At 37.8% G+C, this 17,549-nt stretch overlaps 1 protein-coding gene across 2 annotated transcripts; it reads left to right on the forward strand.

The window, feature by feature from the left end:
- The first annotated feature begins 485 nt into the window (after positions 1-485).
- TTPA (alpha tocopherol transfer protein) lies at positions 486-17,449 on the forward strand. 2 transcript variants are annotated; one of them, XM_027705450.1, is made up of 5 exons: positions 486-740; positions 7,960-8,113; positions 9,228-9,421; positions 12,574-12,684; positions 14,622-17,449. In XM_027705450.1, exons 1-5 carry the CDS (start codon positions 501-503, stop codon positions 14,799-14,801), a joined length of 879 nt encoding a protein of 292 aa, XP_027561251.1. In that variant the 5' UTR covers positions 486-500; the 3' UTR covers positions 14,802-17,449. The 2 variants fall into 2 exon arrangements, with proteins under 2 accessions (XP_027561251.1, XP_027561332.1); XM_027705531.1 differs by lacking the exon at positions 12,574-12,684.
- Positions 17,450-17,549: the final 100 nt, after the last annotated feature.

Raw genomic sequence — 17,549 nt, forward strand, 5'->3', positions numbered from 1 at the left:
TGTCAAGGATTAGGTGCTCTAAGGCAGTTTTCGGCCAGCACCGATCTCCCGTTTGCACAGCACTTCCCAGCTGCAATGAGGTTGCAGCTTTTTGCCATAAAATATCTATAAATGGGTTATTTCCGCCTAAAAGACAGGCCACCACCCTTAGCGGGTTCCAGGGGTCCGGGATGACCCTCCTGCGGCAGGAAGCAGCGTCGGGGGGCTCCCAGCCCCGTGGGGCCACCTCTCGCCTTCCCCAGGGAGCAGACACAGCTCGCTTTTAGGGCTGTAAGCGAAAAACAGGAGATGGGCTTAAAGCGTAAAATTCTAAAAGCTGGTCAAGTCCATAAACGCGGAAAAAAACCCGACCTCGAAAGACGAGGCGTCGGAGCCGAGCCGGCTGGGGACGCGGCACACCTGCCTCCTCCCTTGCCCTCGGGCCCGGGAGGGCGCTCAGGGGTTAAGCCCATTCGGGGGCGGAGGCAGCCCTGCCGGGCTCCGCCGCGCCGCGGGTCCCAATGGGGCCGGCGGGGCTGAGCGGGCCGTGCCCTCGGAGCGGGGCGATGTTGCAGGGTCCGCCGGGCGCGAGGCACCCCAACGACCTGCCCGACCACGCTCCGTGGGTGCGCAGCGCCGTGGCCGAGCTGCGGCAGCGGGCGGAGGCAGAGCCCGGGCAGCGCTGGCCGCAGCCCCTCTCCGATGCCTTCCTGGTGCGGTTCCTGCGCGCCAGAGACTTCCACATGGACCTGGCCTGGAGGGTAAAGAGCAGCGGTGGCCGCCCGCGGAGAGGAGGGGGAGGAGGGGGCGGCGGCATCTCTCGGTGCCTGGGTAGCCCCCGCGGTGGCTGTCACCGGCCTGCCCCGGCCCGGGGACGTGGGTAGCAGCCGGACGGGGACTATCGCTGGGTGTTGGGTGGGTGAGTGAGCTCTGCCCTTCTGGGGTCGGCCGAGGCCAGCCGAGGAGTTTCAGGGTGTAACTTAATTGCTTGTCACGCGTGTCTTCAGCGTGGCACCGACTGAATGTGCTGTCTCACATTCAGCGTGGCTGGTTCTGTGCAGTGTCGATGAGGTAACATAGAAGTTGTGGTAAGTGTGGTACAGTCACTCCCGTATGCAGTAAGTGCGGTAAGGTTACAGCTCCCGTTAGGAAACAGTATCCTTGAAAGGACATCCTTGTCATGATTGTCGGGCTCAGGTTACTCGTTACTAGCAGCGATACAATTACTCTAAAAAAAACTATGTGTAAAAACTTCTTTACTCTTGAAGTTTAGTCATTTACACCACTCCTTGCAGGTTTTGGTAAATCATAGTACTTCCTGGCTCTTTGTATGGCTTTTTGCCACAGCGCATGCATATCTTTAATATCCAAAGGTACAGATTGTTACCTTTTTTTTTTTTTTTTTTTTTTTTTTTTTTTTTTTTTTTTTTTTTTTAAAGAAAGACTGGCAACCACTAAACCTTTGGAACAGAAAGTATTTCCAAATCTTCCCAGGGCAAAAGCTGATTCACAGTGTGCCAACTGGAAGCTGTGTTTCCATGGAATTTGATGTTGATTACATAGCGTTGCCCAAGAGACTTCACCTATTACTTTCCGACTTCTCTGTACTGTAGATTTTCCAAGTTTAGTCACCATAAGAGAAGATTGTTTGCATACAGATGTATTGCAGGACTGAGATATCTAAAAAAAAGAATGTGAAAAACTGAATTAGGCCCTTAATCATAAATAGCTTTAAAAATTAGATTTTTGTTTTTTTCATTTGACTCATGGGATTTGTGTCATAGATTTAAACCTTTCCTCCTCAGCAGAAAAACTAGGGAGTCAATTCAGATTCCTTTGGGTATTTATGGATCTTACTTTTGCTTGAAGTTCATGAGATTTTTTTATATCAAAGCTGTGCACTAACAGTTGTAGGACCATGTTGGTTTTTTTCTTTCCCAACAAAAGCCATTTTATTTTCCTATATTCCTTGGTTCCAAAAAGCAGGGCTTAATGAGGACAATATGCACTACTGAATATCCACTCCTGCTTGCATTGCAGTTGGTTGTTACTCGTAATCCTGTAGACAGGACAGTGAAATTCAGAATTTGGCCCATGCACTTCTGCACTTTGATGTGACTAATCATGAGGTCCATTGTAGGTAGGTCTAATATTTGAGAGTGTGGAATCTAAGCTAGGTTTAGGGATGGAGTCCATGAAGTAGCAAATTTCCTATACTCCTCTTGAGAATCAGTCCTCTAGACTGGGGACCTGCTTTGAAAAAATTAAGTCTTTTTAGAATCTTTTATTTTTTTTTCTGGGTCTCCACAGGCTGCTAAGTTTCTGAATTTCAGCCCTTTCTTTGAATTGAGAAATTCTGATGTCCAAACCAACCTGTGTTTAATGTTTCTGTCTAGAATTTCTGTTCTCCCCATGCTGTAGGTATTTGTGCTTAATGTTTCACATACTAGCTGACACTTTTTTTCTAGAATACTTCTCTTGCAGCATAGGAGGAATAAAAGAAGCATACCCCCCCTCCCCTTTGGCCAAAGGAATGTGCTTATTGCAATCGGGAGATCAAGGCCCAAGAGAATTATTGTGCAAAAATCTGTGGTGGTCACAAGACGTATATTCATCTAACCCAAGTGAGACTTCATGCAGAGGTTACATTAGTACTTCATCCTAGACAGAGCCCTCCTGCCATCAGTCCAGAGAGTAGCTGTTCCCTCCCATCCTGGTTTGATGTTGCCTCTTCTTTTGGAATTCAGGCTGATACAATCCCTTTTTGCCCACTGGGCTCCTGTGTACCTACTGCATAGGACTTGTAGAGCAGCTAAAGGATAATCAAAGTTCGTGGCCCTGTCAATGCTTTTAAGCAACGGTTGTCCAGCATCTTGGTATGGGCTTACAATTAGCCTTAAATATGAATCAAGAGTCTGTCAACTGACCAGACTGTTTATTGATGGTTAATAATTGACACAGATTTATCTGATGTCTGTTATCAACATTTGGAAATGCTTCAGAAAAGAATAATCAGGTATAATCTTTTATGGTGACTAACTGCAACATCAATCTTTTACATTTTTCCAGAGGCAATTCCAGACTTGCTTTTAACTACTGACATATTGATACCTATCATGCTAGAAGAAATAAATTCATACCTGAATATAAATTCATACCTGAGCTGAGGGTTGAGTTAGTTTGTGGAGATACATTTAACTCCTTTATATACTGTAAACTAAGAAGCAGGGACACAGGTCTCTATTAATTGTGCTAAAGCAATGGGTTTATATATCCCTTTTTTAATGTACCAGCTATGTGTGTATGTTTGATTTTATTGTTATCATCAAAACCGCTGTCACTTGGATTCACTAGTGATATGCAAAATCTGGAGAATTAGCATCTTCTTTCCACCATGAATGTTTTTGCCTAGTGCATTTCATTATGTCCTTGCATTACATTCCCCAACTCTTCTATAGGACTGATTTTCAATGACTTCAATATGCTGTCTTTTTCTACTTGAAATGCATTATACTCTGGGGAACAGAATGAAAATCTTTAAATGCAGTAAAAATGCAACATTGAAACTCTATGCCCAGAGTTTTCATAACATACTTAGCTTTTACGGCACTGAAAACTCTCTAAATATTTAGGATCCTTTTAGGAGTTCTGGTTGATACAAAGGTATATGGCAAGACTTAGGGTTTGCTCTGCATTTGACTTACAGAGGAATCAGGACTTCCTAGTGTGTTGTGCTGCAAAGTCAGTAACTTACAATAACTGTGCTGTCCAAGAAGGGTTGTTTTTCATAGTTCCAAATGTACTACTGAGTCTCAGGCATTGTCTCTGAAGATCTTCACATCATTCAAACATAAATACTAAGTTTAAATCAGTTACTTGGCTACCTTTCTTCCACCAATACCAAGGGATTCCTCGAAAAGGATGGAAGAGCCCTTATTAAGCTCTCTGGGCTGACTGTTGAGGAAGCACCAATCAGTCAGCCAGACTTCCCTTTGCGCTAAGCCAAATATCTCAACTTACACATGCACCAGTCCTTTGCCAATGGCAAAGAGGTAATGCATGTGGAAATGAGAAAGTTCTGTGTCTCTATAAAATGATTCTCAATTTTTTCTCTGTGTATATTATATGTTTAAATTCTGGGTATATCTATATACACGTATATAAAAAGAAATATAAAATATATATGCACAAAGGTGTGGATGTATATATATATAGATGTATGTTTATATTCTAAAGTTTAAGCTGTGGTTTTTCCTGCTAAAAATGCCAATAGAAATCCTTTTTTCCTAAGCATTGTGGGCATTGGTACAACTGCTGACACAATAGAGGCTTAGTTCTGTCTAGCGTCCTTGTTAACATAAATAAATAGTTATTAATGAAGAAAAAAATAATTAATTTACATATACAGATGCATTGGTTTCTCCAACAAGTGCATTGTTTTCTAGTTCTTTTACTTCTAAGCAAAGTACTAAGTTCACTTTTTTTTATAGCACATGAATTTTGGTTTAATTAGTAACTTTATAATCTCTGATGTTCAGAAATCTGGAACTATCCCCAACAGACATCAGAAAAAAATCCTCTTAATTAATGCTTAGCTCCAGTCCAGAGTTTTTCCATCCAGCTTTACCCATTTATCAAGTTATCTTGCATCTATTTTCAGGTGCTGAGCAGATGCTAAGTAGGTTATTCAGTTTGTAAACACATATAATTATACATTGTGATGTTTTCCTTGTGTTGCAAGTTCCTAAGCCACTTTTTATGCTAGGTAATGAATGTGCTTGTTTTTCCTGACACTAGGTTTTTCTATTTATATCCAGACTGTTTGTTATACAGAACATTTATGTTTTCCTTGATGTCTTTACGGAAAAAAAAAAATTTATAGATTTTGCATTAATTTTTGTGTTTAAATAGTATGAGACTAGAAAACCTGTAAGTACCCACTGCTAGCTTTTTAATTCTGTTACATGTTTAAGGATTACTCATTTAAGTAACTATGTGTGATCTGAGCATGTCCAGCTCCTAAAAAAAGGATTGTTTACGTGAATAAAAATTTACAGAACTTCTACAAAACTGGTTGTAGATGCTGTGGAAGATTATCTAACCTTTACTTCAGTTCTAAATCATTTCAACCTAATTAGATTAGGTTTTCAAAATCTGAGAACTCTTCAGCACTTCTTGATTTTCTGGCCAAGTGAAATATGTTTGAAGCTTAGCCATGTTATATGTCTGAAAGATGCACCACTTGCTCATGTTGTGAAAAGTGTCAGATCAGAAGTATTCCAACTATATATTTACTCCTTAGTGGATGCGCCAGTAGGTAAATTATGTCTTCTGTATGATCTTGAGTGTGTCACAAGCTGCTAAACACTACTCTCTTTCTTCAAAGGTCCAGAACTCAAAACCTTTTTGTTTCCAACTTGGAAAATGTAAATATTTCTGAAAATGAGAAACTAACTGTACTGACAAGATGAGGGTATTAAATGAATGTATCATTTTTATTCTTATCTTAGTTTTGGCAGGCAGCTCTTCAAAGAACCATTTAAAATATGTAATTAAAATATGTAATTGTTATTAGGTTCATTAAGTTGTCATACCAGAAATTTTAGAAGAAAAGTGAGAAATGACAAAGCTACAGATGTTTGCCTAGTTGTTCTGTATTGTTGCTTTTGTATTTTGCTGCTTTTAAAGTGTCTATTTTGGAAAGACCAAGGACAAGAACATATGTTGACAGTGTTGTCTGGTTGGCACAAAGCGGCTGGAATTGGTCAAACAGTGTCCTTTGTAGAGAGTCATGCACTAGAAGAGTGAGATAATCAGAGTACCTCATCAGGCCTATTTTTGCAATTATAGTGAATTTCCCTTCCACAAATTAACTTACTTTCCCTATTCCCCCCCTCCCTTGCCTTTTTCCTTTGCTTGTTAGTTTTTAATTTGGCCTAGGCTAGAACTGGTTTAATGTAGTCAAAAGGCTTCTAGTAAAATTCTCATAATGATTAAATATTTCTTTATGTGATGTATGATTTAGGATGAGGCTTTTAACCACTTTTTCATTGCCAAATTAAGTGAGATATTAGCATGGCAAATTAACTTTTAAATTTTTTTTGTTCCTAAATACGTATTTATAGGTGCTATTTCCATAAAGGATATAGCTAATTTCTGATCAGTATATCATGTATTTGTAAGTGCTGATAAACAATAACATTTTGGAAATAGTTTCCTCATAATAATTCATTTGAGAGACCTTCAAAATCATTCAAGACCTCAATCTGAGCAGAAGAAAAGGTATGTTTTATGTAAAATGATACAAGAAGCTTGAAAGTAGAGGAAAGGGTAAGAAACAAGACTAATTAGCTGACATGCTATGAGGTACAGGATGGTGAGTCTCAGGTCTCACTCTAAGAGCGTGTAGGTAACCACCAGCATAGCTGATGCTGTGATTTTCCAAGGGATGAAGTCAATTCTACCCAAGTTCCTTCTGACCATTCTTCCAATGAAATGCTGAAGAAAATTATGCTTGCGTAATACGAGAAATTTGTAATTTATTTATGGTTATGTTCTATTAGTTTTAGCTGACAGCTCTTTTAACTGTAATGTTTCTATTGCAAAATATGGAGTGATTGATAACAGAATAAAAATTAGTTGCTGTTAATACTAATTAACAGAAATACAAGACTGTTGGTTGATGCTCTCAGTGGCTACCTTTAAGATTTTAACCTACATTTCAGTTTGTTTTGAAATGAGCCGCTGAAAAATTCTGATTCTCTTAGCTCCTTTGAAATTCTTGGGTTAAAACTCTAAGCTGTAGCTATAGAGGAAATTAATTCAAAATCTAAATTATTTGCTATCATTCTGCCCTCCAAACTCAGTGCTAGAAAACTTAGCATGGGTGATAGAGCAGAGGCAAAATTTAGTTGATGAACTGAGAGAAAACTTTTCAGAAGACAGTCTTGCATAGCTTCCTACTTACATAAGCAAAATATCCTAAATAAATTTTAGTTGCAGGGCACAGCAGTTCATTTTCCCCACCACCACCTAATTAATATTAAAGGAAAAACAGTAATTAGATTTGGAAATTAGAACTACTGCATCACCAACTTAATTTTTCATGATCCATCTCTAAGATGACCTTTCACAGAGCTGCCTGTAATTCCTCTACATAGATGTCACCTCACAAAGGAAAGCCTTTAATTGCCTATTCCTTGGGGTTAGGCCATTGCCTTTCAACACACAGCTCTTCCTGTGCCTTAGAAATACTAGTTATGATGCTACCTTCCAGCCTTAGGAACTAGGGTAAGGATGTCCCTGGTAACAGACAGGATCTCTGTTTTAGCCAAACAGGTTCTCATTATTTCCACTCTGTGGGAGGGAAATTGTGTCATGTGTAATGGACTCATTACTTTGTTATATTCTGCCATTTTAGAGGGGTAGGAGGGACTTCAAAAATGTTTTTGGATATACTAATGATTATACCTGTTTCAAATAGTAAACTAGAATTATTGATGACTGTGTGTACAAAAAAAAGGAGGGTGGGGGGGAAGGGAGAGGGTACATGAGTGAAGGAGAATGTTCCTCTGTAAAAGTTTTGAACATTTAAATTCAAAAAATGCTGAATGAATCTGATGCAGTGTCAAACTGAATAGCCCTAAAGGTAACCTGAGTGAGAAAACTGCAACTTAGATGCATTTTACGCAGAAACTACAGGCTTATTCTACATCCAGTTTTCTTTTCTGATACAAAATGACAACTTCAGTCCACTAACAATTTGACAGGGTTCTAAATTCAACATAGCAATTTACTCACTTATTTGATCCAGTATAGCAACATTCTGTTTCTAGGACTGATTTGCTTAAATTGTACAATGAAATTATAGCCAATGTAAAGAGTTAAACCTGACTGTGACCACCTGTGGAAAACATTTTTAACTGTGCTCTTCATACAATAGCTGATGCTTACCTCACATCCACCTTTATTTATTTCCAGTTATTGAAGAATTATCAGAAGTGGAGAATTGAATGCCCAGAAATAAGTGCAGATTTACAACCATCTTCTGTTCTTGGTCTTTTGCAAGCTGGCTATCATGGAGTCCTTAGATCAAGGGACCCACATGGAAGCAAAGTTCTAATATACAGAATAGGTGAGTGACAAAATTAGCTGGAACTGTTTCACACCCAGTTCTGGCACTGGTATTTTTTGTTTGTTTTGTGGTTTTTGTTTGTTTGCTTGCTTTGTGGGGTTTTTGTAGAGTTTTTTTGTGTTTTGGGGTTTTTTTGGTTTGGTTTGATTTTTTTTAATATTATCACAATTTCTGCAACAAATCAAAAATATGTTATGGTTACAACTGTCACCAGGCAGCTGTTGGTCAAATCAGATAATATCATGTCTTGACAGGTAACATATTGATGTTCTCTGTTAGAAATACCATTACATTAATATAAAGGTGAGTTACTGAGCTGTGTTACATCATTTTACTTATATTACTGGTATGGCTAAAGCTGTACAATTCTTAAGAGAGAACCCAATTTCCTTCTTAGTGGAATTCTTGTCAGTATCCAAAGAAGTCTTAAAGCTTAAAACTTGTAAGATTATGTGGTTATTTGGGTCTGAGTGTCTCAACAATTATTTGTATTCATATAAATTTTCAAACCCATGGGCTAAGACTGTGGTGCAGGTGCAGCACATAGAGGGAAGAACATAAAAAAAAAGGTGTATACCTAGTCATGTATCAATGCTCTGTTTAGGTGTGGATGAACAGTTCACCGGGTTTTCAGTGTTTACTTGTAGCCAAAGAGCCTTATCTAACAACACTTAGAAAATGTTTGAAGCACTCCCAAAAGTCTTTTTAAAACAGACATAGTTATGAATATGGTTTAGTTATATGAATCAATTGGATATAATATAGTTATATGAATCAATTGGATTTGATGACCTGTACTCTTAGCTAGCATGACTGAGCTGTTCCTGTCAAAACCTTGCTCTGGAGACTGGATCCGTAGGTGGAACATACTACATTAGGTGATGTCTATAACCATTTACCCTTAGGTGATACTATCTACTGAAAAAGCATAAAAGATGAGTGACAGAGCAGGCATACAAAGTAACTTATGTACTACAAATCAGTTTATTTCAGGACGTTTAATATTGCTGGTTAGTTCTTGTTCCTAAGACACACATTAGAAGCAGTAGCAAGCAAAACTACGGGTATATGGGGTATTCTCATGGTAATGCAGAGTAATCTATATACTCTTCAGGACAATGGGATCCCAACTTATTTACTGCATACGATGTGTTTCGTGTAAGTCTCATCACATCTGAACTCATTGTAAAGGAGATTGAGACTCAGAGGAATGGAGTCAAGGCTATCTTTGATCTTCAAGGCTGGCGATTTGCTCATGCATTTCAAATCAGTCCAGCAGTGGCCAAGAAAATCGCTGCTGTTCTCACAGTAAGTATGACACACTGTTTTATGCAGCTTCATTGCTCTAACTTTCAATTTTTCATTTGTTCTAAGCTATAGTAAATTTTCATTCTGTAGACCTTCTCAGTCTGTGCAGCTTTAAAGAACTAAATCCTAAATCCATTAATAGGCATAGGTTGTGCTTGATTTTACTTGAAGTATGTTCTTCGATAGCAGTAAATGCCCTGTAACTTCTGGTATCTTATAAGAACTCCACTGACCTGTTACAACACAAGAATTTCATGACTATAAGAGCAGGCAGTTTTAGAAGGGACATGCATCTCTTCTTTTCCATTCTTTTGTGCATTAACTCAACATTCAAAGACTCAGAGAATATAATAAATGGCATGCACTCAGTAGTTAAGAGCAAGGCATTACTAACTCGTTACCAGTATGAATCTTCCATCTGCTACCAACAGAATGTATGGTGTTTATGTTCCGCTTGCTTTTTGCCCCCAGCATGAGAATTGTTTTGTGCAAATCACTGCTACCTCACCTCCTATTTTCATAAAACTTCTAGGGACTTTAATTTCTTTAGGGCTTATGCCTTTCTACCAAATTCAGCTGAATTTTGCCTCAGGATTTGTGAGGAAAAAAAAGAATGAAAGAAAAAAGAGAGGGACAGAGAATTGCCTGGCAAGCTACAGTGTAGTTCTATAATCCCATTTTCCTTCAGAAGTTGGGTTGAAAGTCAGAAATAATAAAACTGTTAGCCTGTGATGTGGAAATGAGCCAGAGAGATAATCTCTTGCTCTGATTTGGTAAGGTTCATATCTGAGGTTAAATCAAAGCTTAGTCATTGAACTAATATCATCAGAATTTCAGCTGTTCTTCCTTTTTGGTATCTACTGTAAAACTGTAGTGAAACCATCAGGTATTCAAAACTTTTCACATCTGGAATAAGAACTCTTGGTGTTATACAATCTTGAGCCAGATCTCATGAAAACAAGACAAGTTAGAGAGTTTCAGTTGATTTCTGGGGTAGTAAACAAATTGCTAGTAATTTTTTTAACCTTGAAGTAGAGCAGAAAGGAAGTAGAATAGGATTTTCAAGTACCTCTAAATGTTTCAATCCATTACCTCAAAGCAGGAAATTCTTTGAATGTGATGTTTCCATCTTGACCTATTTCAGATTTGTTGCATGTCTTTCAAGCTTCTAAATGTTTATTACAGCTATTGAAAAAAATAATTAAAACTTGTGTGTTTCCAGTGTTCTTTTCTAAGATGAGAAAGAATTTTAACTCTTTCTTTTTTTTCTTTTTTTTCCCTGATTTCTTTCATCGCTTTAACTGGATTCATATATTTCACCCAGAGATTGTCTTAGAGTTATTCAATATCATAGATTCATAGAATCATAGAATATGCAGAGTTGGAAGGGACCCATCAGGATCATCGAGTCCAACTCCTGGCCCTGCACAGGACACCACAAGAATCACACTACCGGCCTGAGAACGTTATCCAAACATTTCTTGATCTCAGACAGGCTTGGTGCTGTGACCACTTCCCTGGGGAGCCTGTTCCAGTGCCCAACCACCCTTTGGGTGAAAAACCTCTTCAATATCTAACTTAAATGTCCCCTGACACAGTTTCATGCCATTTCTATGAGCACTGTCACTGGTCACCCGAGAGAAGAGATCTGTGCCTGCCCCTCTTCTTCCCCTCACGAGGAAGTTGTAACTGCAATGTCTCCCCTCAGTTCTCCTCTTCTCTAGACTGAACAGACCAAGTGACCCCAGCCCAGCCGCTTCTCATATGGCTTCTCCTCAAGATCCTTCACCATCTTCGTTTTCCTCCTTTGTATGCTCTCTAACAGCTTACTGTCTTTTTTATATTGTGGTGCCCAAAACTGCACACGGGACTCAAGGTGAGGCCACAGCAGTGCAGATTAGAGCAGGACAATCACTTCCTTTGACCGGCTGGTGGTGCTGTGCTTAATGCACCCCAGCAAATGCTTAATGCACCCCAGAATATTCTTATAAGTAAATAAGAAACCTAGGTTTTTAACCTTATGTTTTACTTAAGAAATGTGTCTTGCAAATTACTATCCTGCATGAAGAAACAGAAGCTAGTAGAAAGGAAATATGTATTAGGGAATGGAAAGCATAGTAAGAATAGTAAGTGACATTATCTTGAAAAATCTGTTACCTCAGTTGAAACAAATTGTTTCATGAAAAACATGGTAGTAGACTTTAGGTATATGATAACAAATAATAAGATGAAGTAAAAGTATAATCGAATAGTTTTTAGGTCTTTATCATACATTAAAATCTAAAAGGAGTGGCACTTAAGAAACGTGTTGGGTTTGAATTTTTTCATCTTTCGAACTACAGTACTAGAGAGGAGAAATGTTTGTCAGAAGTACGATTCTTACAAGTGCAAAATGTCTGGTTGCAGAGCCAGTATCAGGTGAGATATAAATGGAAACTGTACTTTCCCCATTGCACAATGCTGGTTTTGAGAACTGGCATATTTTCTTTTAAATTTCAAATATCTGGGACTTTTAAATGAATCTTGAATGCAAGTAGAACTATTTCATATTATAAAGAGTTTATAGCAGATAATTTTTTTAAATTTTCATTACAACAGAAATTTTGTTGTAAAGCTGAACTTCTGGCTTGGCCAAATTCCCAGTAATTTCAAGGCTTGTCTCTAAATTATAAATATAATTTATTTAAATTCAAGTTAGTATCTTCAATAGTTCATATTTGTAAATATTTACGTATTATCCTGCAGGCTGTGAGTTGCCAATAAAAGCACATACCTCAATTCCTTTTTTGTAAATTAGCAGCAGAATCTCTGTTGTGAAGAATTATACCTTAGAGGAAAGGCTGAGCACAAAGTTTGTGTACAATATTTATGTGCAGTTTGGTGGCGGTTTTCTTTTTTGTTTTTCTGTTTGCTTGTTCTAATAATCAACCTCTCCTCTTACTGATTTTTTTTTCTTTCTAATGGGAGGAACAAGATATGATTTTTTTAAATGTTGTTGTAGCAGTGTGAATTAAGAACACTCCAAAATGCAGGAATTGGCAAGATCAGGAGGAATAGTTTAACCTATAGACTAGGCAGGTCTTATCCTTAGCAATAGAATCTTTTCAATAATATTTTCTTTTTCTTATGCTGTTTTTCATGTATATTGACAGGATTCTTTTCCACTAAAAGTTCGAGGTATCCACTTGATTAATGAGCCTTTATTCTTCCACCCAGTCTTCGCTCTAATTAAGCCTTTTCTCACTGAAAAAATAAAGGAACGGGTGAGTGCACACAAATATTTCTTTCTGCCACAAAACCCTAATAAGACAACCTGTAGCACTTCCCTTAGTATCTGTCACTCCTGAGCTTTGAAGAGCATAAATCATATTTGTTTGTTAGTGCCATACTGGCCTCCAGAATCTAATTGTAAAGCATTTGCAGTTATCAATAACATGAGAGTTGCAAGTGGTGCTGTTACCAGCACTCTAAAGACAAAAACCACTGTTACACAGAGAGGTTTAATAATTTGCTTGAGGTTACAAAGCAATTATTCTGCAGAACTAGAAAGAAATAGGTCTTGGATCTCCCAGTACTCTGCCTGTAAATGACAGAGAAAAAATATCACTGAACAGTGATGTTATGCTCCAAGTTGTGCAGAATTAGTAGAAGACAACTGCTTAGCTCTGAAAGATGCTCAGAGGCATTTATGCATCAAAAATAGGTCAGACTTATGTTTGAAGTTTTTTTCCAAATATCTTCCTAGTTGTTTTCAATAATTTTGCAGTTATAAATCTGCAAATCTTCCAAATACAAACCTATTTGTATTTGGACGCAAAAGCATGCCAAGAATTCTGGTTAATTGTAGCACGGAAAGAATATTGGACTTTTCAGATGGCATAAAAGTGAAGTGTTGACGGCAGGACTAAGGTACAAAATAAGCACTCCTGTCTATTGTTATTCCCATTCTGAAGCCTCCTTTTCTCAGCACATGGGTCTTGTACATTTACAATAGCCACTGCATTCCAGGACAGTAGACACAGATCTTTCTGGTCACTGTTAGCTGTAATTTGCCAGTCCCCTTTTCCTAGTGTGTGTGTTGCTATGAGAAAGAGGAAGCCTTGTGCAGTCCCTCACTCTCAAAAGATGATAGAAAGAGGGAGTATGTTCCAGCAACCTGAAGCCCTGGCCCACCTTTTCTCACATTAACACCTGTGAAAAAAGCCCATATCACCTGATCCAGTTTTGAGCTAGAACTTTAAAAGTGGAAAAGAGGGCAGATGGACACCAAAGGCCTAACCCAAAACAAACTTGGTATCCTAGTTCATTGAGTGCAACAGAAGCAGCTTGTTTGCCTCTTAGTTTAGGATTACAGGTATGATCTGAAAAAAAACAACCCAAACCAACCCAACCCTAAGGGCCAGTTCCCCATACCCTTACAGAAATAATTACTATTCACTCATTTATCTTACTTCCTGATGAGGAAGTGTTAGAGGAAAGACAGCCAACTTGCTTTTGAGTGTATATCCTTATTGTCTTTGCGTAATAATAATTGCAGAAAATTCTTGTCAAGTGTTAATAAGAGGCCTATAATGAGAAGAAACAAAACTACAGTATTACGAGGGTTAAAGTGGTGGAGTAGTCCAGGATCTAATTTCAGTTGATATTGAAACATAAGGACTAAGATATAAATTCTTTTGAATATCTTTCTTGACACATGCCTGAACCAACATACTACATAATGTTGTTTTTAAACACATGTGGCAGGACCAGATAGTGTTGGCTAGGAGCCAGACACTATCCTTTTCTTGGAAATGACTGAAAGGGAAGCACATGATATCATGACTAAACCAATCTCCAGTCCTCCCACGGTTTAGCCTTTGGGATGTTGTGTGTACGTTTGTCAGTGTTGCTAAACCCGTCTGGAAAAAGTGTGTAGTTAGTTTTGGCTCCTGTGCTCACAGCTACATAAAATGCAGTTATCAGGTTGTAGTTTATCCTTCAGCAATATTCAGATACTGAGCAGACAAAGTTTGAGCAGCCATGGGAAACTCACAAAGTATTTCCTTAATTTTTTAAGGGGCTAATTATGAACAAGTACACTTGTTAAGTCAAACCATGCTGGTGGCTTCAGCTCTTCAACAAAATCTGTTTGCTGCCTGTTTTCACTCAGTAGTCTAGCATTCACATCCAAATAAATGCTTTTCATATTTTGTTTTAGGTGTATATGCATGGAAATAACTACATGCAGAGTCTGACTGAACACTTCCCTGTCAGCATTCTCCCACTGGAATATGGGGGGGAGGAAGTCTCCATTGAAGAGCTGGCTAAAGAATGGACTGACTTTATAATGGCATCTGCAGATTATCTTCAGAGCATTTCTCTGGTTGCACAGGAATAACCTTATATCAATTCTTAAACAGTGAAAATGGAAATAAGTTTAATATGAAAACATTCATTTGAACTTGAAATTATTGCGAATTAAACCAGTGTATCTTTGCAGGGCACTGAATATTATATTGGCTGCACTTTATACTAACTGGAGTCTATCAGTATGTGTGTCTGAAGAGATTAATGAATTCTACATATTCGTAGTACTGTTTGTAATTGATTAACTTGTATGCCAGAAAGTTGAAGAATGCATTGGATATCAGATTGATACTGCTCCTATTAAGTCTTTGGAGACAACTCATTTGTAATAATGCAGTCCAGAACTTCACACTCAGCTCTTGGAGCTTGGCTTGTCAAGACAACAGGATACAAAACAAAGAACGGAATGTGGCTAGGGTAGAGTATGAGTACGGGGCTAATTTACAAGGAGAGAAGAGGCTGCTTTTTGGATTGATTCTCAGGGAAAAAGGCTATTTTGTTAGTCTGTGTCAAATTGAAAATTAGTTAGCAATAGTAAGACATTTGTGTTAATCTTTGTGCTGCTTGTGCAACTTCCCCTTTTGTGCTAATTAACACAGTATCTTCCAGTTTTATAAAGGAAGCTGGGGAAAACACCATGTACCTATTCTTCAAATGACAGTATGAATCAGGAGGAGGAACTGGTAAGAGAGCCCAAAAACAAACTTGAAAATTATTTTCTTTCTTCAAGTTGATGTTGTGTATGGACAACTATAAGCAACTCAGATTACCACCTTTAATTCTTACTGTAGAGGACTACAAAGGTCAAGAGCTTTCAGCTTGTTTGCATTATCTGTTTGTTTCAGAGTGAAGTAGGATATTCTTTGTGGATCTGAACTTTAGAAATACCTGTTACATAGTTTAAGGGTGCTTTGAGATCACTGAACCTCAGCATAGGAGATGCTGGGTGTCTTTATTTTCAGAACAATAATTGACAAATTGACATTCTATTTGCTGTTAGGCACTGAAATTTTTAATTTCTATTAAGCCGCCTTTGTTTCTGCAGGGGTAATGAAAAAAATCTCTATATACTTACTGGAAACCAGTTTCTGTTTTGTTTTGGTTTTCTAAGTGGCATTATTGAGATATGAACGCTGTATATGTAAAAGCTATCACTCACATTACATAGCAGTATCATCCTGCAATCCCCAGTATCTAATGATCTAAAGTATTATTTTACTTTTCACTCAGCTTTTTCTTAAAATCTCTGTTAGTACAATAACTACTGGAGTCCATTTACCCAGTTTTTAACTTTGTTTTGCAATAAGCCAAGAGATCTTTGCATAAGCGGTATATATTTAAGCATTCCATATGAGTCTTCATATAAATGAATCTGTAACAAATGCTTTGTTTCTCAGGTAGCTATAAATAATAGCTTCAGTTATTTTGGAATCTTTAGGACATTGGGATGCTATATTCATATATGCTTAGGGGAGAGAAATTATACTATCCTGTTAAGTCAGAAATGTCTTATTTTACATTATGACTAATACTGCATTATTGTGAAAGTCATTGGAAGCTATTCTTTATTAGCTAGAGGAATATCTATGAAAGACACATTAGAGTACTTGTTGGTTGTAGTTTCTTCTGCTATGGTAAGGTCAATGCCAGAAATTCTTTAAAAACTGACAAAGCTTCTTAAGCTTTTTTTCTTCCAATTCCCTGATTTTCTCAAGTGTATTTTTCATTCTCCTCTTTCATGATATATTTGATATGGAGCCTAAATTTAATTAAACCTTTTCCAGATACTTTTTCATAGGATCATATATTTCATATATCTTTTTTTTTTTCTCAGATTGAACTATTTTGTGATAAAAAATCTCCTTAAATAGAGGAGTTCAGTGAACTGCTAATTCTTTTTTATAAGAAAATAAACTGAGTAGTCAGGCATCTGGCAATTGTTCAAGTGTGTATCTGAAGTTCCAAATCATTTACAACTGGAGAACTGAAGCTATTGTCTTAATTTTTCAGTCCTTCAATTTTAATCCTTGAGTGTAAACTGCACAAGGGAATGAGCTATTTTTCAGTGAACAGGAAAATTTAAACTTTTCCCACGAAACCAATCTCCAGTTGTTGCTGTTTTTTGTAGCAGAGACCTCATTTGATTGCATATGTATATGCCCATGCATATGTAGCTGTTTTTTAGGTTTTTATAATCTTTATTTGGACTACACCAGCTCTGTGGACATAAAGTCCTAAATGTCTTCAAAAATATCCTGAATCTGTTATTAAGTGGTAGCATGTTTGCATAACACAACAGTTAGAGCACTGAGTGCAGTTACTTTTTCATAAACTTAATTATTTTTTAATGTTTACATATTATATAAAAGGTGGGAACTCTAATTGCACTTGCTGCTAATAGTAATGACACAAGATAATTGTAATATTTGCATAATTAATGGTGAGGTATTAGTATGATAGGAGATGGTGTGGCAGCTTTGAGCATCAGTCAAAAAAACAAAGATCCCTAAGTTCATTATTCTTCAAATACATCAGAAGTGCCTCTAAAAAAAGAAAGTTCCTGTTAAACAATGCAAACGTAATTTACTACTGACTGTAAGCACAATGTCATGCACAATGTTTTTTAATATTTTTTTACATATTAACGCCATTTTAATTAATAAACAAATTCTGGTCGAACTATCCTCGTCTGTCACTGTTTGGCGGTACAAGCGTCCCTTTCCCGGCACGCAGAGAAGGAAGAGGCCGCGGGCAGGACCGAAGGCATCCCTTCGCGCCG

This window comes from Neopelma chrysocephalum, unplaced genomic scaffold (genome assembly GCF_003984885.1).
Source record: "Neopelma chrysocephalum unplaced genomic scaffold, ASM398488v2 Primary Assembly neopelma1_22, whole genome shotgun sequence".
Classification (NCBI taxonomy): domain Eukaryota; kingdom Metazoa; phylum Chordata; class Aves; order Passeriformes; family Pipridae; genus Neopelma; species Neopelma chrysocephalum.

Bases quoted from the DNA above. Each gene is read 5' to 3' on its own strand.
- TTPA (XM_027705450.1), top strand. From the start codon at position 501: ATGGGGCCGGCGGGGCTGAGCGGGCCGTGCCCTCGGAGCGGGGCGATG. The intron at 741-7,959 runs GTAAAGAGCAGC...ATTTATTTCCAG, and splicing joins ACATGGACCTGGCCTGGAGG to TTATTGAAGAATTATCAGAA. The intron at 8,114-9,227 runs GTGAGTGACAAA...TATACTCTTCAG, and splicing joins AGTTCTAATATACAGAATAG to GACAATGGGATCCCAACTTA.